This window comes from Rhea americana, unplaced genomic scaffold, assembly GCF_003343005.1.
Source record: "Rhea americana isolate MKP2758 unplaced genomic scaffold, rheAme1 scaffold_348, whole genome shotgun sequence".
Lineage (NCBI taxonomy): Eukaryota > Metazoa > Chordata > Aves > Rheiformes > Rheidae > Rhea > Rhea americana.
In genome coordinates, this window is record NW_028186477.1 from 596,896 (window position 1) to 622,660 (window position 25,765).

Sequence of the window (25,765 nt, forward strand, 5' to 3'; positions counted from 1 at the left end):
GCTTGCCGCCTCTGCCAGGGGACCAGGGATATAAGGCGAGGCGAGGGGAGGCGGCGGGGGCCGGGGCCGGGGCCGCCCTGGGCGCCATGGAGTACGTGAGCGCCGAGCAGCTGGCCGGCTTCAGCAAGTACAAGGTACCGGCGCGGCGCCGCGCTGCGCGTGTCCCCGCCCCGGCGTGGGGCCCGGTGCCGTGGGGAGAGGGGTCGCGGGCGGTGAAACCTCGGCCGCGCGTGGGGTGTCGTGTGTCGCCCCTCTCGCCCCCGCCGGTTTCCCCGGTGGGAGAGGCCGTGGGCAGCGCGGTGGGGGGGGGAGGGGCGCATGGGGAGCAGGAGCCCCCAGGCTGCCCCCCGTCCCGCGTGGGAAGGGGCCCGCAGGGGTGTCGGCAGCGCGGCCCGGCGCCGTGGGGCTGCGTGCGGCGCGGCGTGATGCCGAGGGGGCCGCGGAGGTCCCCCCTCCGCGGGAGGGTCGTGCGCGGCGCGGCGCGGGCGCGCGTGGAGCGGATGCCCCCGGCGTGCGGCGGGGCCCGGCGCAGGGCGAGCGTGGCCGGGCGCGGAGTGCCCCCGCGCCGCCCGCAGCGGGCAGTTCCCTGCGTGGTGGCGGGCGGGGGCAGCGCAGCGCTGCGCGCAGAGCAAACGTGGCTGCGCCTGGGAAGCCTGGGGAGGGAGCCGAGCCGAGCCGAGCCGTGCCGTGCCGTGCCGTGCCGTGCCACCGGCGGCGGTGCGGCTGCACACGAACCGTGTACCSCTGGCCATCCTCCTGGGCGGGGGGGACGCTGCGTGTGGCACAGTGCGGTGGGGTGCAGAGCCGCCGCCCCTGGGCCGCCCCTGGGAGCGGGCGATGCTGCGCGCAGCGTGGGCGTGATTGCGAGCAGCACTGCCCCAGCTTGCCTGCGCTCCGCCGCCGTGGCTGGGCTGGAAGTAATGTTGTGGAGCAGGGCCTTCATGGCATGTCGCTGCGTGCAGCAAGGAGGGCACCTTGCCAGGCTGTGCTGTGGCTGCTCCCACGCAGGAGCGGGGGGGAGTTCGGGGTGCGTGCAGGTTCCCACCAGGGCCAAAGGACATCCCAGCCAGGAGGAGGAGGGCTTAGGGGCCCTTCTGGGGGACATCACCTTCCCTAGGACCTCGTTTAGCTGGGAGGAGGAGGCAGGCTTGCAGCAAATGGGACTTGTGTGAGGTTGGAGCATGGCAGATTAGCCATCCCAGCTCTGTGTGTGAGGGAGGTGTTTCTCTCCTCAGCCGGTTTTCTAGGACGTGGACATGGTCATGGTCTTGCAGGGTCATGGTAATGGGAACAGCCTTTTGTGGCTGTGCTGGTCAACTGGAGGGAGAGAATTTGCGTTTGTTCTGCTGAACGTGGTTGTTGGGTCAGCCTGGTGACTTGTGTCTGGGATTTCCCCCATCCCAGCGTTGTGGTGGGAGCATGGTCCAGTCCCAGGGCCTTCCCCTGCTCTGTTAGCTCAGGACCATATTGCTCTTGCTGCTTGGCCGCTCCGTGCAGACAGCCCAATCCACAGAAATGTGCTGCAGTTCACCCTTATCTCCTAGCCTGAGCGTGCCAAGTCTGTGTCTTGTTCTGAAACACTAGACCCCTTCGAAAGACGCTGCTGTAGACGCTAGCAGGCTCTGCCATATGTTGTGATTTCAGTCCGTAACGGTTGACTTTTGGGCCAAAGCATGTGGCATCCTTAGTACAGGGGAGCACTGGTGTGTGTGTAGTGGAGGTGAGTGTGTTTTTTACCTCTCTCATACCAGTAGTGAAATTAAAAGGGTTCGTCTCACCTTCTTCTTAAATATCAATAGCACTACTAATTTTAATTAAAACTTTGAAATGTCTGCCTGTTGAAATATTCATTATTATCACTTGATTATGTTGTTTTGTAGTCTTCTGCACTCTCTTCATTACTGATTATCAAGACTATGCCTAAGTATGACACTTCAAAGCACATATCTCTTCCATAAGGGCAACAGTCTTCAGAGAGGTGTTTTAATTTTGCTTTTGTTAAGACACAAAATAATCTCCTGCTCCCCAAAGTACTAAGAATCACTGAAATACAAAGAACAAACCTTTTGCCTATCTGTAACTGGGCTCTTATTCCAGTGTCAGTCACGTTGGGCCATGTTGCTGTCTTCCCTTCCAGGGGGTTCCTGGGATGTCATTTAAACCTACAGAACAGCTAGGACAAGTCTGATGTGCTCAGGAAGCAAAGCAGATGAAATACCTTCTTGTATAGTTAGCTAATGCTGTTAGCACCGCTCTGGATCTCCTCCTAGAGTAGTCTGCGGACAGGAGTGATCAGGAATTGCTCTTGCCCTCCCTGTACCTGTAGCTGATGTACTGAAAATAAACGAACTTTGTAGTGTGGGTTTGACCAACGTGACAGATGGCATGAGGTTCCCCACAGAAGACAGATTGTGTATGTATGCAGCAGTAAGTTCTCAGTGCGTTTAGAAAGGCAGTGAAAGATGCGTGTTTTGTGTGGGTGCTGGAGAAAAGGGTGAGGAGAACCCACTCAGCCTTGAGCCAGCTCTCTTGAGCTGACTAATTTTGCCCTTGTGAAGACAGTTAACAGATTACTAGCTACAAGTTTTCAGATACTGGCTACCTGGTTTCAGGTCATGGCCTTCCTGGAGACACCTCTGATGGAAACCACGTCCAAGTTTCGTCTACTAACAGGACTCTAAACACAGACTAGAGTGAGGAGGAAAGACTCATCTAGCATGTAAAGCATGCTGCTTGTTACTGCCAGTTACACACAGGAATTACACTTACTAGCCTTGCTTTGAGATTGCGGGATGCTGAAACTTGTAAGTAGGTGTCTTACGGAGGTATCGTCCATTCCCTGATGGACGCAGCTGAACAAATGGAGGCCAATAAAGCTGTGTGCGCCCTAAAGGCACGAGTGCGGTCTTACTGGCAGAAGTAGCTTTGCTCCAGAGATTGTGGTTTTACTGAATCAATAGGAAGTTTGATAAAGCAGACAGGTTCACACTTAGTGCTCAAAGAGTATCCTTTGTGGTGTATGCTGATACCTTGTCACGCACTTGTCAAGGCTCTGTAATGCTGTCAGTGTGAGTACCTCTAGGTGAAAACTCTTTGCTGAGGCTTGCAGTAAACTGTATTGAGAAAAGAAATTAATACTGCCACAGCAGTCTGCTCTAGGGTTAATGAAGCCCCGGATAGTCTCTCTGCAGTGCTCCCTTCCTAGATGTCTTGTTTGCTTAGGTAGTTTTTTTGTTTTCTTTGCTTTCATGGTCTTGAGAAAGTGGCTGATCTAGGCATGGATCTCTGATACTGGCTCACAGATTCCAGCCTGGCCTCAGGCATTGAGACTTGTCCTGCTCTGCTCTTTCAGTGTCATGAACATACGAATCTCGATCCGTTACTGCTCCATTGCTGCACACTAGCTGTTCTTACCCAGAAAGCTTCTGCAACAGTGTAAGCTGTCGCCCCAAATGGGTAGAGTAAGAAAGGTGCAGTATGGGATGTATAGTGGTAGTAATTCAAGGTAAGAGAAAGGTAACTTACACGTTGGTGAGCTGCCTTCTCTGCCTAGTAGCCAGAGGGGGCTTGCTTTAAACCTTAGGGGAGGAAGCATTCCCTGAAGTATACAGCAGCTGCACAGGAGGCCACCCGAGTGTGTCACTCACATTACCGTAACTTGAGTTCGTGCCCAAAGCCAGCATAGCTGGAAAGCAGCATAGGGCAAGTGGTTGCTCTTAGGTGAGACAAACCGAAAAGGTGATGCATGATCAGAACAAAACCCTTAACAGGAACGATCTGTCAGGTCCTACTGCAGGTGTGTCTGCTGCCCTCGATGCTGCCTCTGTCTCTGTGTGGTAGCTCTCCAGGCCAATACACAACAGATTTGGAGGACAGCAAGCAACCTCTGGATGAGGTGGAGGCAGCAACGTGCATCTAAGGGGAGGAACGTGTTCCTGCTGTGGAAGAGGAGCTGATTTCCTTGGGCTGATATAGTGGGAGCAGAAGAGCTTCGTGCAAGATGATCCAGTGATAACTGCTGCTCTGGCTGTCTTGTTCTTGTGCTGCTGCCAGGAACAAGTATGGAAAGCAGCGAGTCAGGAGCCACCAGATGGTTTTTAGCTTTGTAGAGTGCACGTTTCTGCTGGCTGTGGGAGAGGTATGTGTGCGCTCCTTCTGTCACAGGCTGGCTCGATTCCTGCTAGTGGGATTGTAGTACAGAGAACGGTCCCTTATCTGCTCTTGGAGAGACGCTGAAGAGCTTGTCTGTGCAAGGAAGCTGTGCAGCAAAAAGTGCAGTGTTGTTGTAGCATCTTTAATTTTACCTCTATAACTTCTTGTGTGAGGACTCCTTCAGTAGGAGACCAAACTATAAGGTGTATCTTGCATAGCTTTGGAGATCCCCTAAAAAGGGATTGTTTAAATGGGAGGGACTCCTGCGTTGGACTGAATACATCTGTTCTAACTAATGTGTTGTACCCCTGTCTGGCTTAATTGTGGTACGGCTTCCCGACGCAGTGATGCTGTACTCGAGGTTTGTGTCTGGCTCTCTGACCAGTAAGTGTGTCTGTCTTGGCATTTCCACTGACTTGTCAGTTCAGTGTAAGTGATTGCTTCTGGCAGGACAGAGTTCTTGATGTCAAAAATACGAATTTTGTTTGGAGGCTGTAGAGCAGGATGCATGTGTTGGCTTTCAGCGGACGTAAGCCAAGCAGGTGCTCTGTTAGCATTCAGTATTGAATGTCCTCTGCCAAAAAGGGTGTAGTCTGATACTGTTGCTCAGGAGCATAAACCTTGCACTTGGATGGCAGAGGTCGTACTCTGCTTCTTAGAAGTCTGTCTGTTAGAAGGTAGATGTGTACAGGGAAGCAGCTTCTTGTCATCCCTCTTGAGTATGCCTTGTCTCTTCTCCTCCCTAGGTCAGTTGAGAGTCTTCCTGGCAGACTTCTGGGCAGCTCTGTTCTATAAAATTATGGGGGGGGGGGGAGAGAATGGTGGGACCATCTGGGACATTCACAGGGATTTCTGCCTGTTACATCTGCACCTACATTGCTTTCTCTAGAAAGAAGATCCACCCCTTTCTTCCCTCCAAACTGTCCTTAAGTCCTGTTTTCACAGAGCAACACAAGTAACTCTCCCTTGTGCAAGTTGTCTCTGCCTTTTCTGAAATGTGGTGCCCAAAGCTGAGTGCAGGGTGTGAGCAGGAGCCTTGCGGCACAGAAGAGTGGAAGGATGGCTTTGTGTGTTTCGTACAGCACGCCTTTTACTTGTGTTTGCATGTCTCAGTGAGATGCTTGCTGCTTTCTGCAGCATCGTGACTCTTGTGGCTCATAGCGCGGCCTCCCTGATGCACTGCATTTCGGTAAACCAGCTGCCACGGAGCGGGGAGCTACTGCAGAAAGTAAGACTTAACTGCGCAAAGACCGAGCATTGCAACTTCAATGCATCCTGTTTGTTAGACAGCTTCACTGGTTTGTCGTCTTGGATTCCAGACATGTGCCCTGAATTTTCCGCAGCCTTGCCTTGCCTTGTGGGGTCTGGGTCAATCGCAGTTCTACTTCATTTTATTCAGCAGTGCCATGTGCAGTCCTGCACCACAGTGGGACCTTCCAGAGCTATGCAGTCGCTGATAACTATTCTTGGACTGCATCCTACAGCCAGATGTATCCTCACTATGTCACTATTTCATTCAGCTTGTATAGAAGGAAAGGAAATACTCAAGCTACGACAGTACTGTGTAGTCAGGCTCTTAACACAGGTATAATTGATCTGTGCTTGTGTATTCTCCTCATCTTGTGAGTTGGATAGAAGTGCAGGTAAAACTTGGGACTGTTTGTGCAGGTGATTGGACCTCAGACTTTCCTTTTCCAGGGTATTTGTCATTTTAGTGAGCAAGATTTAGAGGAAACACAAAGAAAGAAGGACTTTGGAGTGCTGCCCGCTCCTCACATGTGGCATGAGGGGTATTGAGCTGTTGTTACTGTGTGCAAGGAAAGGCAGTGGCGTGTATTATATTAGGGTCCAAAGGGTGGAACAGGCTGGTGTTTTGCCCCAAAGGCTTTGAGAACAAACATAAGCTCAGTAAGAGGGAGTGAACTGGGGTTTGGAAAGTGAGAGATGGCCTTTTGTAGCAAAACTGCTGGGTTCTGACATCTTTCCATTTCCAGGTCCCGACTTCTGAGCAGGAGGCAGTGACTGCTGCTCAAGGGTAGCACGCAATGAGCAGCAGCGAGGAGGAGGCTGCTGGTAGCCCGCTCTTGCTCATACCTGTTGTGAGTCTTTTTGTTGTAACCTGTGTGGGCAGTAAAATGAAGCCCTCTTGGTGTCTCGTGGCCTGGGAGCAGCTAGGTTTGAAAGTGTCTAGACTCGCTGCTCATCACAGCTTCTCTCTGCAGCGATGGGCTGAGGGCTTAGCTGGTGATCTAGTGCCTTTCTCCCAGCACAGATGCTCTTGGCAGATCCCAGCTCTCCTACTTGAGCTTTCCAGGTGCTCTTACCATGGCATCAAGCATATTGCTGCCCAGAGCAGCTGCTACAGGACAGCTTTAGCAGTGAAGGATGTATCTCTCGCCTTGCGAAATGAAGGCTGTTTTCCAACCGCTTATTCCTGAGGATGGGAAAAAAGAGAATAGCTGTTTGATTGAGAAAGTGTGAACGCTGGATCCCTGTGGAGGTTCACGCTTAGTGGACTTGGTCTGCAGTAGTGTCTGTCAAGCATGGTTGTCCTGCAGTGTCAGATGAGACCTGAACTTGGGAAGTCAGATACCCAAAGTGAGTACACAGGTCTCAAARGACTGGACATCTAATCTAAAGGAATGTGTGCGTGTGTACATAAACTACCTGCTTCCCTGATGCTTTTCTCCTTTTTCTGCATCTTCCCCAGATCAGAGCTCCTCAGGTCTTGCGCTGAGGCTGGGCTGTCGGCTGTGGGGCAGGACTGGCCTTCAGAGCATGCTGGGCAATGCAAATCCGAGTGTTGGGTGTGTATCACACTTCAGCTACTGACTGAGCAGATTCTGTAGTTTTGTTAAGCAAATAGCATGAAGCAGAACTGCCGGTTCTGGTCTCCTCTCTGTACCTCTGTCCCTGAGGAGGAGGTTGCTCTTTCCTTCTAACTCAGCCTCAAGAAATCTTCTTTCCTTGCATGGGCTTGCTGTCTCCTCAGCACTTCTGAACTTGCTGAGAACAGCACACTTAAAACTACCACAGAAAGCAAGGCTACATACAGATGCTACACTGCAACAAGCAAATGTGTGGAAGTTGTCTTTAGCAGGATGTTGGGGTTTTCTTGTTTTGTTTTTGTCATCTTCAGGCTTCTCAGGAAATATGAGTCTGTAAAGATACCTCCTCTGGGTTGACTCCCCAGAGTGCTGGAAGATCAATGTGTGTCAGTGACTCCTCAGACCAGTGTAAAAACAAGAAAACTGGTAATGAAGCAGCAAAAAGGAAGGCTTTTGGATGTTAACAGTGTGGATGTGAGGCTCGAGGCCATGGTGATAAAAGGCCAGTCTTCGCCACCTCCAGACAAATAGCTTGCATTCTTCTGCAGGATCCTTTAGGGTGAAGGGTGTGGAGGAGGGGAAGCCTCTGAGCCCTGTTCTTGAATCCCTAACTCCTTCTCCAAAGGCTCCTTTAATTGCCCTGAAACAGAGGGGATGTGTGCGTGCGGGGCTGCCTTTGAACAATGCCGGGCTTTCCAAGTGCTGCTCCGGCTGCAGTGTTGCAGAGGATGCTGCAAGAAAGCCTAGAAGACCTCCAAGTTTTCATAACTTTCACAGCAAGCAGCTAGAGAATAGAGAGGGGGTTTCTTCCTCCTTCTCCAGTTCCTCAGTTAAATTCAGGGTTTGAATCTCTGCCCAGCTTAGTGTCCCTTGCAGGTCTTGTGGTCTGAAAACTGCCCAGCTGTCTTGGATGGAGGAGACAGCAGCAGCRCTTGCAGGTTAGCTGGGAACAAGCAGCTTGCCCTGTGAGCCTTTGCTGAGCATTTGTTCTGTGCTGGGCAATGAGATGAGGGCAAGAGATTTAGCTTCCTTTACAGTACGCATCAGAAGTGTTCCTAGAAAGTCACGATGAGCTAGTTCTTTCCCAGGGCCTCGCCTGCGTGTGCCCACGTCCCCGCATCTCAAGTAATCCTGTAATTGTTGCTAACAGCTTGGGGTGCTGTTTGCTGCTTCTACAGATCTGTTTTCTGGGCTTTATCTTTTACTTTACAAGACTTTGAAGATGCTGAGCTGTGCTTTGGTAGGGGGTTCCCAGTCTGCAGTTTTAGTCGCTCAGTGGCGGTGGTTAGTGCTGGAGTGCCTCTGTGGTTAAAGACGTACCGCTGCTTTGGTGCACAGCGAGTCCTGCAGGGTTGCCTGGGAGGAACATCAAACCTCTGCGGGTTTTTGTGTAAGATGGTTTGACTGGGAGTGCTTAGCTCAGCAGCGTTCGCTGCCAAGCGGCAGATGCATCAGCTGCCAGGCAAAGGTTGCTCTTCTGTGTGGTGGTCTGGGCCAACAGTTGTGCTGCTGGCAAGCAATCTCCGCCCTTTTTGCGGGAGGGGAGCTGCCTTGGGCCCTCCATTGCTGTTTGTGTTTTTTGTTGTAGCCCCTAAAACTAAAGGCCTGAACAAGGCAGCCTGTGGGTGTAATGGATGCAGCCAGTGGAGTTCTTGTCTTGTCCCGTGGTGGGAGCCCTCCCAGCTCTTCCCTTGTGGAGGTGAAGGATGCAGCTCTTGTCCTGCCCCCTGACTGCTGCCCCCTTCTCTGTACTGGGATAGGCAGTTACTGCCTCTGGCTGCTGTTTGGGGACATCTCTTGCTAAAATCGGGTGCCTTTTGCATGAGTGTGTGCAGTGGAGGAGTAGGAAGCAGAGCTGACTTCTCAGCAGTTTTTTTGCTCTTGAGATTCCCTTTTAAAAAACTTTTACCCAAAGAAAAAATGCAAGTATCTAAAGAAATCTTTGCATGCATCGTCTTGCTCTGCTGTGCTGCTTGGAGTCTGCTGTGACGGTTGCCCGTGTCTCTGTGCCTTTCTCTGTAGGAAGTGGGCAGCTGGCAGAGCACTCCTGGTTCTTCTAGCTTCTTCCAGTCCCTGTTGTCAGGGTCAATTAAAAAAAAAGTCTCAAAACTCCCAGCTACAAGGATGTGAGAGGGAAGAACTAGGTGAGGAGGGTGTCAGTAGTATCCAGGCTGTTTGAGTCCTTTGCGTGTGCTGGAGGAGCCTTCCTAGCCCTGCTGGAGAAGGGAAGGAGAAGCAAGGTCAGCACATCATGTTCAGCAGAGAGCTGTGTTGCAGATCCTCCTGGAGTGCTGATCCAGTGTTGCAAGATGTGTAAAGTTACTGCTTTGCACAGCAGCCTTAAATAGAGGGGACTGTTTTCTGCACAGGTAAGTATCTCTCCAGAAGTTTACTTTCCCCCGTGTGCTCTGACAGCATGAACAGCATGCTTTGTCTAGCAGGGAATGGATATTGGGAAGCTACTGTAATGAACTCTGAGGGTTTATAGCTTCCCAAGGAGGCCTTGCTCTCTTTCAGATGTATGGTGAAAAACATTCTTTTTCTCTTGTCAGGTAGAAGAAACTGTAAGATCGGAGCGCATCTTGAGTCTCTTTAATTGGACTGAAAGTCTACTGTAATTTTTGTTGTTGAGCGAATCTTGACTACAATGAACCCCATCATAAATGCCGTTCTCTGCTAATTAGCAGTGAGTGTCTGGCTTGAGCAGAACTGTTTGGAAGAGAACCTGAGTACACTACAGAAATTAAAGTATTGCTTTCAGTGTCTGGCTCAGAAAATGGCCGCATTATTAGGGCATGTATAATTGACTTGGCTTGCTGCGCTGTGTCTTGTGAAGCAGGATGTTTCGGCTTACAAAGTAACACCTGTTTTTCTGTATTTGTGTTAATTGTGAATTTCTCCATTCAGGAGAGGAGGATTGAGGGATATAGCTAGGTAGCAGTGCCTCACTCTCTGTAGTGGATTAGATGCTTTGGAAAAGTATGTTTTATTTGTTCCTTTCAGATAAGCTCTACTGGAACTTGAAGAGGAGAGTCTTCCCCCCTCCACCCCTGCAGTACCTTGCTTCATCTGTAATCACTTCCTAATGTGTGTGGGGTTTGGTTTTGCTTTGATGGGTATGCTTGAAAGTTTGACTGATTCTTTTTCTTGGTATTGCTGTGAATTCTCTGTTCTTGCACAGCTTTGAATGCTTTCCTGGGACAACCAAAACGGATTGGTATCAAATGCAGCTCTGTGCTGGGTTCAGCGCATTCCTGCCCCAGCCTTGTGGCTGTCTGAAGAAGACAGAGGCTGCAGCCTTGTGAGTGTCTGCACCTCCCTGATGGCTCGCTGCCCCTGAAAGGGGAAGCCCAACCTGCAGGTAGCCAGTTGAACTCACTAATCCAGTGGGAAATTGATTTTTTGGGTTATTTTCCTGCTAGGAACCGCAGGAGGACACAAGGTGGTTGCTAGAAGTGTGCCTGGAGAAGTGGAGCAAGAGCAGGCACCTCTTCTCCTCCTTCCTGCCTCATGGACTATTAGCTTGCTTTCTGGGAGAGCAAAACGTCTTTCTTGGGTTTTGCTATCATGCTTTTCCGTTCTCCTTCCTTCAGTGCTATTAAAAGGCTGTTTCCTCCCTTTCTCAACTTGCAGACTGCTTGTTCAAGCTCTGATCATCCCCATCAGGTACTTCAGTCCTCTTGTTTTGAACCTGACACAGCTCTGGCAGGAGTAGGAGAGTCTCTTGGCTGTCACAACGTTGTTGTAACTGTTTTTCTGTGATTTTTTTTTTTCCCCGTGCCACCACCCCACCMGCCCCCACCAAAAATTTCCTGCCCAGAGTTACTACTCTAATCTCTGGCTTCTCACTCCAGAGACTAGTCTCTGGCTTGTCCTCTAACTGTATCCCTGCCCTGGGCCCCTTAAGTTCTCCTTTYATACTCCTGTGCTTGCCATCTGTGTATCCGTGCTGCAGCTGATCACTTTGAACTGTAGCGGAAGCGATGGTGACCCATATTYGTATATATTTAAAGCTCTTGGAGAAGGAGAGTGCTCATGGGTACAGTAGAAATTGGCAGGCTGCGCTCAGGAGCCTGCTCTGCATGCTTTGTTGCTCCATGTTATGTATCCATGGGGAAATGATTTCCCTGTGCCCCCAGAGATGAGATGGGGCTGGGATGYGGCAGGAAGGCAGCTGCCTGCTCTGTCCCACCGTGGGGTGACACTGGCGCCAGCAGAGCTGCAGCTGTCTGCAGGCTCTGGCTAGAGCTCAAGGAGCAACTTGAGTGGGGCTCTGTTTTTGTAACCTGAGCTTCCGTGTCTGCTCTGGAGTGGCCGTGGACAGGACCTGAGCTAATTARTGAGCTGCTGCGCTGGAGAACAAGACTCCCTTGCGGAGGGGAGCCAGGTTGGGGATAAGCTGGGCAGGGACGTGCTGCGTACAAGCACTGGCTGGTGCTTTGTAGCCAAGTGTATTTTATCACTCTGCAATACATCTGCTTTGGGCAAACCTGTCGTCTTGCTGAACGTTCCTCTTCCTGCAGCTGCTCCCTCTTGCCGGCGCAGGGCCGTCGCTGTGCGTTCTCCAGCCGCCAAACTCACGGCCTCTTCAGCTGTCCTTACCTGCAAGGAAGAATGAGCTTCTCCAACCGTTCGTCACCTGCAGTTTTGCTGGAGGAGTAGTGCCATGTCTGTGTTTACAGAAGATAGGGATAGTCTCCCAGATGGTGCTGGGAAGAGCTGAGGCCCTGAGCATGACAGGGTGTTGGCTGAGAAGAGTGGTTTTTTCCTTGTCAAATTTACATCCCCTGGGGTTTGTGGAGCTAAAACAAAGCTTCTAGCTGGTGTAGTTCTTCTTGAGGGAGAGGCTTTGACCCAGGTGGACTCCACTGCATGCTGTGTTTTGAAGCATCTCTGCTTGCTGGAGACCTCRCAGGTTTGCAGTGGGGAATGAAAGATGGCCAAGAGGAGGAAAGTGATGCAGGTGYTGAGACGTGCAGCGTTTAGTGGTGTTTGAGGAATGCCTGCTGTTCAGAGAGGTCTCAGCCTTCCCKTGGTGCCCGCTGCTCTGTGCCTCTCTCCGTGCTGCTGTGCACGGGGCAGAAGGGGTATCCTTTGCACCGTTTCTCTCTTGGTGAACTGTTACGAGTGTGAACTGCTGCTGCCCTTGGTGGGAGTAAAACCTGTCGGTTCTTGTGACGATTGCAGATTTACCRTCGTCAAAATACTTCCTCGTTATGCCAGTTGAGAAATGACCTTAGAAAAGATAAACAGAACTTGAGTTAATAAGTACCATTAAAGCACGATGCAGCTTTTAACACAGCAGCAGYGTGTGGTCGTAGTGCAAACGTGACTTGTTTGCACTGGCACGGCTCTGCTCGGTTATGGCTGTYGGGGCTGTCAAGTTCACTGCCTCCAGGCCTGTGGGAGAACGTCCTTCGCCTCGCGCCTTCTTCGTGCTTAGAGATTTATAGGAAGCAGCTCGCAGGCCTGCTGGAGCTGGGCTGCCCCGCTCCCGGGTACGCCTGGTCCTGGGCAGGCCTGGGGGTGAGGCGCAGCTCTCCGAGGGCTCGCCTCTGCGGAGCACGGGCCGAGGCGCGCCTGGCCGGGTCCGGAGAGCCTCCTAGTTCCCGCAAGCAGAACCAGCTTGCAAACAGGTCTGCGGTTGCTGTTTACAGCTCTGTCCCGTCTGTGACTGCGAGCACTYTTCTGCAGGAAGGATTATGTTCTCCTGGAATAAATTCTGTTCGTTCCTTAGTGGCCGTAATGCCACCATCCCCCCTCCTGGCACTGGGCTCTCAAAGTCCATTTGAATCAGGCAAGGAATGAGCATGTGACTGTTTAACAAGTGGAAAATACGATTTTCTGCGTTGTAGGCTTTCGTCTCCAAGGAAGCTTCCTCCTCCTCTTGTCACCCTTCCCCAAAAGGGAGGTGGCACAGATCAGCGTTTGTAAACAGGAACGCGTGCTGTGGGTAGCGCAGGGCCTCTAGGCATGAGGTGAYGAGCAACGCCAGCCTCTTCCACCGGGGCAGGCTGGCATCCGCCCTAGCACACGGGCTCTGTCTTCAGGCTAAGTGGAGAGGTTTAGCCTGGGCAGCACTAGTGATGCCAATCAGTCTGCCACCAGCACTGTCCTACCCCAGATCGTGCTGGGAAGTTTGATGTGGGCGCCGTGTAGAGCACCCACGTAACATGTCCTCGTCTGATTCTCCCTCCTGGTAACTGAATTACTTCAAAGCTGCTTTATTTTTCCAGACAGAAAAGCTATTAGTGGAATCTAGGCTATGAATCTGTATTTTTCTCTTTGGACGTAACGGGATCTGCCAGAGATGWGCCGGTTGCATGGTTAACATTGCTTTTGAGCTGTGCGAGCCACTCGCATCTCTGAATCCCGTGACAACGGCAATCGGCTCGATGCTGCTCCGGCGAGGGCACTGTGGTAGCTGGGGCTGCAGCCTCCCTTGGTTTTTAACCGTCTGCACTGTAGTCATTAGCTTGTGCAAAGAGCATGAAATAAATGGGTGCATCTTGGCTAGCTCARGTGTCCAAGTAAAGAGTTTCAAAGCTTAAATTGTACTGAAATTCAAAAATTAAAAAAATAAAACTGCCTCTGTTAGCAGCTTTTCCTGTGTAGAAGAATAGTTATGTTCATTTTAAAATGTTATCAAACAGGGAAGGAAGAGCCTTACTGAGTGTGTGGCAGGCTGGTGAACCCRAGCTGACGGAAATCTGGGTATGTAAGGATTTTTAAAAGCACCTTACCACTTCATCTGGAAAAAGTTCCCAAGGAGTGAACCTCCTTTCAGCACTGATGGGATATATCCTGTTCACATGCTAATGCAGTCTTGCTCCATGTGACTCGGGGATGTGTAGGAGAGCTGTCACCGATGTGTAAGCTGGGTGGATCCAGGCGGGATCTGTCCCTAACGGGTGACAGGATGGAGCGAGCGGGGGACTGAGCTGGGCAGGGCGTTCGCTGTGCCGCACACTCTGGCTGTATCCTCCTCCCTGCATGGAGGAAATGTCCCTCTCTGGGTGTCTTTATGCTGTATATAAACCTGGGCTGATGTTTCTGTTCTTAAACCACCCTTTGGGCAGGGAATGAGTCCTGTGGCCATCCTGGCATGGACCGGGCACAAGAGAGGCTGCTGTTGCACGATGTAAATGGAGAGACTGTCGCTACAAAGTTGGCTCTGCCCTTTTCCAAGGGAGTTTAAAACCAAATCCTCAGGAGACCGTCTGGGTTAYGCTGGCTCCTTCCTGCAATCGTTAGAAGAGGTGGTATCTGTGTGTGTGTGATGCTATTTTAGAGCAGGCTCCATTACAAATGTCTCCTTCTCCATCTCCTCCTAAAGCAAACAGACATCTGAAGTGTGTGAAATTCTTTCCATGCCCTTGTACCTTTCATTTGACCTTCTCTCCCTGAAAATGAGGGAGAATTCAGTCCTAATTGGCTGTCATTGGCCATATTAGAAAACTGGCTTGGAAAAGACTACAAGTTGCATGCGTTAGTCACTAGATCAATGTGTAGAGATGCAAAATGGAAAAGATGGTGCTAATTTGCAGGTGACTGAATGACAGAGTTGGTGCTTTGGCAAGCTGAAACACCACTGCATTTATAGCCTTGAGAGTGTATAATGGGCTGTTGTGCTTCTTTCTGTGCTTCAAGGCACAAATCTTTTAGGAAGGAAACTAGAATATGAAAGGCTTAACCCTAAAAATAAGCTATGCTAAGGAAAGTGGCATGTTGCTTTAAACTGCGTCTGAATTTACTTCCAGAGCTCCAGTGGCTCCTGCTAATACTTGAAAGTGGCGTTTGGGCTAGGCTGAACAGCTGATGCGGTTGGATTAATTCTGTCAGCTGGGAACTGTCTGGAGCTTCGCGATGGTGCGATGGCTGTGAGACGTGGGGAGGTGGGAGTTAACACGGCAGACCCTATTGCACGTGTGTGGAAACCAGAGTCCCTGCTCACACGTTCTGTCCCATGCTACTTCCACGCAGAGTGAAGCATTCCTTCCTTWTTTATCTACGGAGAAAGCAAAGCGTATGGGAACAGATAGACTGAGACAGATACTCTCTTGCTGCTTAGACTGTATTTCCCTATGTACATCTCTCTCCAAAAGCTTTTGCCCAGGAGGCTTGATGCAGGAACCAGGAGCCTGGGTAAGGTCTTCCTTTAAGAACAAGCTGCTGCCTGCTGCTGGCACGGGTGACCTGCTCCAGCCTCTCCCGGCCGAGGCTGGAGGGTGCGTGCCCAGAGGACTGGGCTGGGAATACGCAGGTAACTTGCTTTGTTTCCTCCTCTGCTTGCTGCCGGCGTTCCCGGGAGAGCTGCTGGCTCACCGCTGCCCTGTGGAGGGGATACCCCCGAACTGTGCAGCTGGGGAAACCCGCTCTCCCTGGCAGAAAGGTAGAGATGAAAGTGGCAATTTCAACTAAATCCGTAGGAAGGAAGCCAGATGAAAAGCAGTCACAGGTATGGTAGGTGTGCAGCATGTTTTCGGGTTTTGTAACTGAAAATGCCTGGCAGGTTGTTGGTATTCGCGCTGCAAGCGGCTCTTGTGTGCCGTCAGTCGGGGCGAGCAGCCTTCCAGCCTGGTTCCTGGCTCCCAGGAGTGCCGTTTCCTTGGCGTGGCAGGCAGCCCTGTGCTGTAGCCAGCTCAGCTCAGTCCTTTTGATTTATTGGTGTCCTCTGAGCAGGCAAAGCACTTGCCTGCTTTGCTCAGCAGGCAATGATGTGTCTCTCCAGGAGACCAGCTGCTGCTGAGGTGCTCATATCAGTGAACCTCTGCAAAAGGGGTTTCCTCMCCACTCTGCGAAATGGGTCATTCGGGGGTTTTGAGTTGTGTATGCAAGACAGGAACATGTGTGACCATGGGGGAAAGCTGCTTGTTGCTTGTTATTTCCATCTTCCAAGCGTGGGGGGGAGCTCCCCACAGAATAGACTTGAAGACACTTCACAAAGTGCCTTAATAACATATACATATAAACTCCAAAGTGCTKCTTCTGGTTTGCTGTAAATGCTCTATTTGATTTCTCATTCCAGGCTGTTATGGAGATAATGAGATTTAACTGATCTCCAAATCTTGTCCTCCCCTAAACATGAGGTCAAATCTTATTATCTTACAAAGCTTTTGGAATTCTGTCTTTCAAAATTACATTAAACTGGSATGGAAGTTCCTCATGGCTTAAACCTCATTTCTGTAAAGCATCACAGTTCAGGGTTTTGTTCCAGCATTGCAGCCGTGCAGCTTCTACAGACTTACTGGCATGGTGAGATTGGAATGGGCAAATAAACAGTGTTCAGCTAATACATAGTGCAACAATGTGGGAAGATCCATCACGGAGATGGCAGGGAAAATCTGCAGGGAGGAGATAAAGAAATRTATGCAAGGATGGGATTCAGAAAAATTGGGAATATGAGAATAAAATGTTAAAAATGCTGTAATGATTAGGGGGAAAAAAAGTAGGTGAGCTTTCTTCCACTCATTTGTTGAAAATTCATGCTGCAAGCTTGTGTTCAGAGCTGGGAGCAACAGATCTGGCATTAATGAAGCCCTATGTAAATGCTTCTTTTACAGATCTTTAGAAGAGTGGGCATATTCTGATTCTTCAAGCACTTCAGTCCCAAAACAAGTTAGCAGGGACTCTCCTCTGCCCTGAGAGAGTGCTCTTAGTCTGTACGCTTGGAGCGTGAACTTCAAGTGCTCAGCGAGCTGGATCTGGTGCCATTTCCTCACGCGAGCATGTCTTCTGTGGGGGGTTGTAGCTTTTCCTTTCCCATGGCAGCAATCTAGAACGACAGCTCATTCTTTCCTCCCAGCTAAAGAAATGGACAAAATGTCCTTTTTGCTCCTGAGRAATGGGATACCCGATGGAGTGGTGAATAGAGGACAAGCTGTTGATTAAGAGAAGATGCTGGTTAGTGGTTCACGGCCTTGGGGTGGGTGGGGATCTGTAGTTGCATCATCCCTGCTGATGTGTCTCCTTTTAACCATCCAAGGAATTTGTCTTTCGCTCAGTGAGTGCAGAGGTTACACCTGCGGTTCTGTGCCTGTGGCTCTGCGGGAGAGGTGGAGGCTTTGATTGCTCTCAGCAACTTTGCTCTTAAACTTCCCGCTGGGATTTGGCCACAGCGTGGGGTGAAAGTAGGGACCAATGTCTGATGCAGTGAAAGAGTTGGGCAAGTGTTGTGTCGGCACCCTGGCTGTTGGGCCTGTTGTTCAGGGTGAGTGGGTGCCCGAGGTTTCCATGCTGGCACTGAGCATGTGAGCAGAGGCATTTTATAGCTTATGAAACTTTCTTGGGACTCTATCAAACTGTTACTTGGTGAAGAGGACTTTAGACAGGATAATCTCTGCTAGTAAATGGCCACGAGGCAGATGGCAGATAAGTTTGTGATGCTTTTCAGAGCCAATTATGTGAAACTTTAACTTTCTAAATGAAAACTGTTCTTTGGCTTGTCTGGATCTTGTATTTGTTTTGTTGTTTGGTCGRCTGTCTTTCCCTCAAATGATCCAAAATCTTTGGGGTGGGAAGCAAGAACTCCTGCTCCCCATTTCCCAAGAAGAGTGATGGACTCTGCAGAAATCTTGGCTCCTTAATTAAAAGGAGCCCTTCTTATCAGTGCTTCAAGAACTGTCCTGCATTAGATAACCAAGGGCATCTTGATGTTCACTTGCCAATTGTCTCCTGGAAACATGAGCTCCAGTTCCCAGCCCTGCTGGAGTGTAGAACTGGGAGCGGACCAGGAACAAGATGCTGATGCTTTGAAGCAGAGGTCCACTGACCTGTTAAACTACTCTGTCTTTACGTAATAAAAATAACGGTATGGATCCTACCTGCAAACAGTGAGCACAAAGCCTGCCTAAAGCAAAAATCTTCCTGGTGGGTTCTTTGGCYTCTTGTGTTCCAGCTGCCTCTTAAGGACAGAGAAAAGAAGTTGCTCTCTTAGCTAAATGCTGCAGAAGTGCTCAGTGGGTGAGAAAATGTTGTTTTGTTTTCCCCTCTGTAATATCAGGTATGGCTTGAGACAAATGCTGAAATTTGTGACCGAGCCTACTACGGCCACTCTCCTCCCTTGCCTGCTCTGATTTCAGTGCCTACCTGCCATGGTGAGGTTGAGAGCTGAGCTGGGAGTCCTACTCTGTCCAGTGCCAGTGAAGCAACCCAGCTTGTGCCTGTCTTGCTGCACTGGGAGGCTGCTATCTGTATTCCTCCCATGTTTTTGATGCTGAATGACCCCTACATTTTAAACTATAATGGCATGTGTGGGGTTTGGAGACAGCCATGCATGGACGCGTAGTGATGTAGCAGATTATGTGGCATTTTAAAGTATCCACAGATCCTGTGAGACAAGGGATTGGGATGCTGAAATAGTCCTTTTATTTTCCCTCCAGCTCGCAGTAAAACATTGGGTCTGCCCTAGATCTGGGATTTGAACATCTCTTTTCCCCTTCACTTGAACTAAYGTTGTGGAGCGATGTTGCAGGCTCTTCTGTTTTTAAATTAGGGGCTTGTTAYGTAAAGACCATGTAAATATCTTCCATCCTCCCGAAAGTGGTAAGTCTCCTCCAGGTGACTGAATGTAGGTGAAATGGTGATAGCTGCCATCTTGATGGGCTTAATCCATGACCAAAATAAGCAAGCTCTTGTCCAGGATTTCTGGGAGCAGTCACTGGTTGTGCTTGAATTGCTCAGAGCTCAGTGCAGAAATGTGTCCCTCTAGCACTAGCCCTCTCAAGCAATTACTGAGCTGTCAGTGAATGAACAGTGTCTCCCACTTGTAGGGACCCCACAAAGCGGGGATTATAATTTGTGCTGGCAAAAGGATGCAAGTGTGGGAGCTAATTACCTGGAGGCTCAATGGGCCATTGAATGGTTTGCAGAGCAGTCTCTTCCTGCCCTTCTACGTGGTGCCGTTCAGGTGCTGAGCCTAGGTGGTCCCTGGATGTGCTAATTTGGGAGAGAGCTACTTGGCCTTGAAAACTTTGGGCTGGACTCAACAGGGTTTAAACACAGCCAGTAGCTAGATGGGAACTACATTAAGCTGCAGGGAGCAGAAGGGAACCGGCCACGCTCTGGAGGAATCCTAGCCCCATGCACCAGTGTGCAAAGAGTGTTCCCAGGCCTCCAGTGTGGCTGTCTGGGAATGGAGAGCTCCCGCTGGAGGGTTAGCCACAAAGGAGGTGGCATGTCCTCAAGCCTTTTCCTGCCTGTCCGGTAAACAAAACCTGAAAAATCTCTGTAGTGGACATGTTCCCTGCGCTTCTCGCTTGGCAGCATGACTGCTCCCTACAGAGGGGAGCAAGGGTATGTGAATGTGAGACGTGCACCTGAGCTGTGTGTTGGAGTTAGAAGGCACGTTGGGGGTTGTTCAGCACCCTCCCCGGTGCAGTCCCATCCCCAATTCAAGTGTTCTTGCAATGTCGAGGCTCAGGTTACAAGTATCCACGGGGTAAGCTTCTTATACAGGAACTGTGCCTTTTTGCAAGATTTATTGGAGCCATAACTTCTGTTTTTTCTTTCTTTCGCAGTACAGTGCCGTGGACAGCAACCCCCTGTCTCTCTACGTCATGCATCCGTTCTGGAACACGATAGTGAAGGTGAGACCTCATGTGTCATGTGAGYGGGGATAGCAAAACATCTGGTCTCTGCAAAGTCTTCTGCACAAAACAGTCAGCTGAAAGGATCTGCTTTGGCTGCAAGGACCTGTTCAGTTGTGGTGTGACTAGTGCAAAGGGTGCGCTCTTCCAGATCRCAGCCTGCGTAGAGCTTGTTGCATCATAGCCTAAAGCTTTGTGTTGCTCTGCAATTAGTCGGATGTGATTAAGCGTCGTTTTCTAATGCCCATGATTGTAACTAGGCTTCTGCCATGGCCAAGAGCAGCATCTAATCCTTATTACRTGTGTTAGTGAGTTCATGTGTTCTTTTCATGATTTCCATAGATCTTCCCTACATGGCTGGCCCCAAATCTGATAACGTTCTCTGGCTTCCTGCTGCTTGTCTTCAACTTCTTCCTCATGGCATACTTCGACCCTGACTTTTATGCTTCTGGTAAGGCTGCCTGTTTCTGTTTGGACATAAAGCATCAGAGTGGTAAAATCTCTTTGCTGCAACTTCTAGTGCTCGATGATTAGCCTTGTTAATCAGGGCATTCCCAGAGCCAGGTGGCTGTGTCAGCAGAAGGACGTTTTGAAGAGTTGAGTGAAAGTGGCTGGGCTTCGTGACAAAGACTTGCCCAAATACAACACCTTCCTTCTAGCTACTGGGTGGATGTATGCCTGGCTGGGGGTGTGTGGGTAAAGGAGGAGGAAATAGACAATTTTTTCTGAGTAGGAAGCAGTTCTGTTTTCAGAGTTGAGAAGAACCTAATGCCTTCATTTTAAAACCAAACAGTATGAAGTACGAAACTGCTTTCCTGAACATCAGCAAATAAAACCTTATTTGCATCCCAGCTAATTTCCCCCCCTGCAAAAACAAACCAGCACAACTTTCAAATTAACAAAGACAGAACCCTCTATCTCTGTTTTACCATTCTACGTATTGCAAGGATACACACAACTTTCCCTTTTTATTATTATTTTTTTTAACTGTATGCTTTACAAACTTCTTGCCTTTCTATTGGTTTCAGAACAGCAGAGACGGGCTAAGAGAGCAGAAATTGCAGTGTGCTCCCCATGTGCTCTCCATCTGTTCTTTCCCCTGCCCCCTTTCCCTCCCCCGCGTTGAAGATTCGGTTGCGTCTCCCCTCTTGTGGAGATGTCTCTGAGAACTGTCGTGCTGTATTAACTTTTTTTTCCTTGTCACTTACTAATATCTTCATTTTTACATTTTTTTTCTCTACCTTTCCTCCTGTCAGATTTAGTTTGGGTCTCAAAAGAGTTTTCTCAATTCTCTTAGGACTGGGCCAATCATCAAAATACAACTCAGTGTGGGAAAAATACTGTTTCTTGGGATTGACTTTGTCTGTAGAGAGCCAAATACTATTATTAATACACCAGGCTTTCAAAAACTTGAGTGGCACCAGTGGCCCTGTTAGTTAAGTTTCAGAGTATCTGTTGGTCCATGAGCCGTATGTAGCAAAGCTGACAGTAGCTCACAGTAGAAAGTTCAGTATAAGGATCCCTGGAAGATCAGATGTCCAGAAACTTTGGCTCTGCCAAAGGCAGTGCAAAACAAACTCATGCTATGAGACCCTTTTATGTATTTGTTGCACGTGTCCTACCTGGAAAAAGAACATTTCTTTTCCTTTTGCTGAAGAGACCACCAGAAGCTTGTGCCTTCCCTCCTTGTTGGACAGTTTCATAGATCTGAGATGCTTTGCAGCATCTGTGAGTAGTTTTGCTGGAAAGTGCCATTATGCTGCTCTAAGGAAACAGGAGGCACTCGTACGTGGAATCATTGTTTCTTTGGAAAACCTTCACGTGCCTTCCTGTGAGGCTGCTGCAAAGAGGCTGTGTCTCTTCTTGCTTTTTTAAAATGCAGCCTTTTGGCTTCTATAGCTGCAGAAAGCTAAGCTGACTATCTGTCAAAACAACGAGGTGATATTCTGAGGTGAGAACTCTGTGTTGATCAGCAGGTACAGACTGGAGGTTGGGAAGGCCTTCCCTGCATGTCTGAGAAGGGTGTAGTCACTTGTCCAGCAGAGAGTTGACTCTGTTAGCAGGTGACTGAGGATAGTCTAGTCTGCATTCACTTTCCCATCATGCGTTTGGACTACAGTAGCTAGCTGCCATCACCAGTTCTTTGATCCTRTGACTTTGCAGAAGCGGGAAGAGAGGAGAAGTAGGTCCTGGAAACCGAAGGCCTGTGACTCCTGTTCTCACTAACCCATTTTCACATTATTCACCTGGTTTCACCAGGTTTCACACTGCCATTGCATCCTGGGAGCTAATGTCTCATTTTTCACTGTTTTAGTTGCATGAGTGCTTTATATTGCTGTGCCTCTGGTGCCAGAATAAACCTATTGAATGTACATGAGCTGTCCTGTCTTGGATCTTTCTGATCTCTGCAGCTCCTGATCACCAGCACGTTCCAAGTGGAGTGTGGGTCGTTGTGGGTCTCCTCAACTTCATTGCCTATACATTAGGTAAGACTTTATCTACAGTGACCGATTGGGGGGCAGTTTGTGATGTGTCAGTCATCTGTTCGTGCTGCAGCTGCATGTTGTCTTATCTCCGTGCCCATTGAGAAACTCTGATTCTGGGCTTCTGCCATGCCCTGATGTAATTGCTGCTTGGGCTACTAGACCAGTTTCCAGAACTTATTTTGTGAAGTGGATGGAAGCAAGTTGGCTCAAAGCAAGGGAAGCAAAAGGTAGATGTTGTAACTGGCTTTGAGATGACTTGTGAAATTCTGGCTCTGGACAATGTTAAATATAATCTGTAAATAACACTTTCCTTCTGCTCTATTTTTTGATTGCAAAGAGAGGGGGAAGGAAGAAATGGAGAAAAAAAAAAAAAAAAAMAAAAAACAAACCCCACACTCCCTAGAAAGGATGGAGGCAAAGGAAGCTGGTATTCACTCCTTGTGATGACTTCAGCAGCTGTGAGCAGGCGTATTGCTCTGCATGGGGATTTCCAGTGCAACTCTGTATTTCTCTTTACAGATGGTGTTGATGGGAAACAAGCTCGCCGGACCAACTCTAGCACACCACTAGGAGAGCTCTTTGATCATGGTCTGGACAGCTGGGCATGCGTGTACTTTGTTGTGACAGTCTACTCCACCTTTGGACGGGGCTCCACAGGCGTCAGTGTCTTCGTTCTGTACCTCCTATTATGGGTGGTCTTGTTTTCATTCATCCTCTCCCACTGGGAGAAATATAACACAGGGATTCTCTTCCTGCCCTGGGGATATGACATCAGCCAGGTGGTAAGTACACGTCACAGCCACTGTTCTTCAACAGAAGAAATTTGATAAACTGAAAGCATGTGTGGGTAATATTGCCCACTGAGGTGTCAGAGATGCATATGGCTCTAGTATGTGTCTAAAACCTTGTAAATCAGTCATAGCAATGCTATCTGGATGTGAGCGTGCTCTGCCAGTGTCTAGAAATTGCAGAAGAGTGCTTTCCGAGCCATGTGCCTGATGTGCGCTTTGTTGAGCAGCACAGCATTAGGAACCCTCTCTAAGGTGAGATGCTGAGCCCTTTGCATGCAGAATGGAGCAGGGTCCTTTCATGCCTTTAAGTTACAGTTGCACTAATGAGCAAGTGTCACGTGGCGTTAGAATTCAGCTCCTCAAAAATGAGATCCAGGGAGGTTTATGTGCCTTTCTCTGTTCTGAGAAGCTGTTGTGCTTTCTTTTGGACTTTCTGTGCTAACAGGAAAGCAATTGCCCTTGAAAAATGGATATTGACTTGGATTTCCTGTGCCTGGTTTCTGTCTGCTGTACTATGATTTCGTGTTAGCTACTTGAATTATTGCTCTAGTTAGCTTCCTACTCTCGGTCAACRTGGGTACACCGAAGTGCAAGAAGTTTGAGGTGCCTTTTTGCACTAGCAGGATGTGTGCCAAATRCAGCCAAATAACTCACTGGCATGTTAATCACTCTCTGCCTGGAGCAAAGGTTCCTCTGGGAGGTGCCACTCTGTACTGTACCACGGTAATTGGACGGTGGACGTTAAGGTTATTAACAACAAAGAATTATTTGGTCATCATGACCTATCACTAAGTACTTCTGAGAAGGAAGCTTATACAGAACTGAGATGCGGTTCTGTATGAGTAAAATTCACCTTTACTGCTTGAAACTGTCCTTCCTAGCCAGCGTGTAGTCTTAGCCCTGAGCAGTGCACAATATTTGTCTCCTGGCTTATCAGATCCTGCGTGAGAAATGCAAAAACTTGGAAGGAGAGTAACCAGGTGCAACAGTATTAATTGCAGTAACAATCTTTACAAGTAAAAGGAGACGTTAGCTGGTCTCCTCTGATTAGCTATATTCTGACCCCTTTCTCCAAAAGCGTTGCTAAACCCTAAAGCTTTTGGGTCTCTGACCTCCGCAGGAAGGTGGGAGGTTGAAGACTAAGCTACTCTGCAGTGTATTTCAGTCAAGTTCAGGACTACTATTACTGTTAAACTAAAAAGTTCCCCTTCTTAGCTCTTTTTTTTCCCTCTCTTCTCCATATTGCTTGAACAGACAAGTATAAAGAAGGGTCCCTGAACAAACCCTCCAAGATTGTAATTTACTCCTAGAAAGTGTATTGGAGTTTGTCATTGCAACTTGTAGTACAAAACCTGTCTCTTGTTTTAAGCGTCTTGTGAATTCAAGCTGCGCAAGGGCACTTTTGCTCATGCTGTGAGGAGCAGCTCCTAGTCTTTGCTTTCCTCTCCCTAGGAGAACATGATGACTTGTGCAGTTTTCAGCAGCTCGGCTACTGCGTTTTGATTAGACCTAGTCTTGTAGCATGAGGTGCTGTCGGGTGGGGTGTTTTGGTTTGTTTTTTGTGGTCCCCCCACCCTCCCCCAGTGCTGGTGGAGATAACCAAACGCTGTGTCCTTTAAAGTGTGCTCAGAGAGCTGTGTTTCCCTGGAGCTGCCTGGCGTGCCTGCTCGCTCTGCCAGGGCTCGTGCCAGCAGACTCGTCCGCCTGGTTACTCACGCCTGCTTCTATTCTGTGTTCTTTTTCAGACCATTTCGATTGTCTACATAGTGACAGCCATTGTGGGAGTTGAGGCCTGGTATGCACCTTTCCTGTTTAATTTCTTATATAGAGACCTATTCACTTCAATGATTATTGGTAAGAAACTCCATGCTGAAGCCTGTCTTTTAAACATCAACTTTTACCCAAACTGAATATCTTAATTATTTTGTTCTGTTTGCTCTAATGAAAGTTCTTGTAGGCTGTTACCAAAGYGATTAATCGGGATGTTCTTGCGTCCTGCCCTTTGATTGTTCTGCATAATTAATTGCCTTAACTAGCCTCCATGTACCTGCATCTGTGTTGATCGGAAGATGAGGAAGTAGCATGTATGTTGGGATCATGCCTTTGGATTTATTTCTGTGCTAATCCCAAGGGTGGAAGTGCATGCTGCTGCTGCTCCCRGGATTAGCCCTGTGCTGCATAGCTGGATTTGAGGCGGAGCTAATAAGAGCTGCTGAGAGTTGAGCTAGAGCTGACAAAATGATGGGACTCCTGCTCTAGGCTGAGCTGGCCTGCTTGGCTGGGAGATAGCTGGAGCTGAAACCTGGCCTCTGGGTGGTAAATATGAGGCACCCTTGAGCCTGGGATCTGTGAGCGTGTAAATGCATGTCTTCTCTGAATACTCGTGTGTGAAAAAGGAGTTGCCCRTGTGCTGGAACATCTCCTGTCATGTTGTACAGGGGAAGCACAGCTTCTTTTCGGGAAGAGTTGCAAGGTTTTTAGACTATGAAGCGCAAACTTGCCCACAGCGGATATGCCGACATGCAGGTCGATGCRTGGTTTTTGGGACCGCTCATGCTGTTTGTGCAGGGTGGTTGGTTTGCTGCATAAAGGTCTGTCCAGCTGAGCCACCACCACCACCAAGGTAGTCCTGGCAGGAGAGCTGGCCGCATTTTGTCCTGCAGTGCGGACCTGGCAATGGCCTCGGGCAGGCAGCATTTGTGGAACAGGACCAGAGCCCAACGCATGCAGCTGTGAGCCTGGGTCTGTTGCAGGGAGGAAAGTTTTAGCTGAAGAGATGGGGAAAATGCACTCTCCTTTCTGAAGATCCTGCCATCCACCCACCCATCCAAAAAATGAAATAAGAGGGTGTGCAGCCTTCCTCCAGAAAAGCCCAGCCTTTTCCCTCCAGTGCTCATTCAGAACAAATCCCTGCAAACAGG

General features: G+C 49.3%; 1 protein-coding gene across 1 annotated transcript in view; it reads left to right on the top strand.

Annotated features, from left to right (window-relative positions):
• The first annotated feature begins 41 nt into the window (after window positions 1-41).
• SELENOI (selenoprotein I) overlaps window positions 42-25,765 on the top strand; it is a 33,763-nt gene continuing 8,039 nt past the window's right edge. Inside the window, exons 1-6 of the mRNA XM_085311734.1 lie at window positions 42-134; window positions 19,499-19,567; window positions 19,910-20,018; window positions 21,979-22,053; window positions 22,573-22,835; window positions 24,590-24,698. Of these exons, the coding sequence (XP_085167860.1) occupies window positions 87-134; window positions 19,499-19,567; window positions 19,910-20,018; window positions 21,979-22,053; window positions 22,573-22,835; window positions 24,590-24,698 (673 nt within the window). The 5' untranslated portion in view covers window positions 42-86. The remainder of the gene's footprint in view (window positions 135-19,498; window positions 19,568-19,909; window positions 20,019-21,978; window positions 22,054-22,572; window positions 22,836-24,589; window positions 24,699-25,765) is intronic.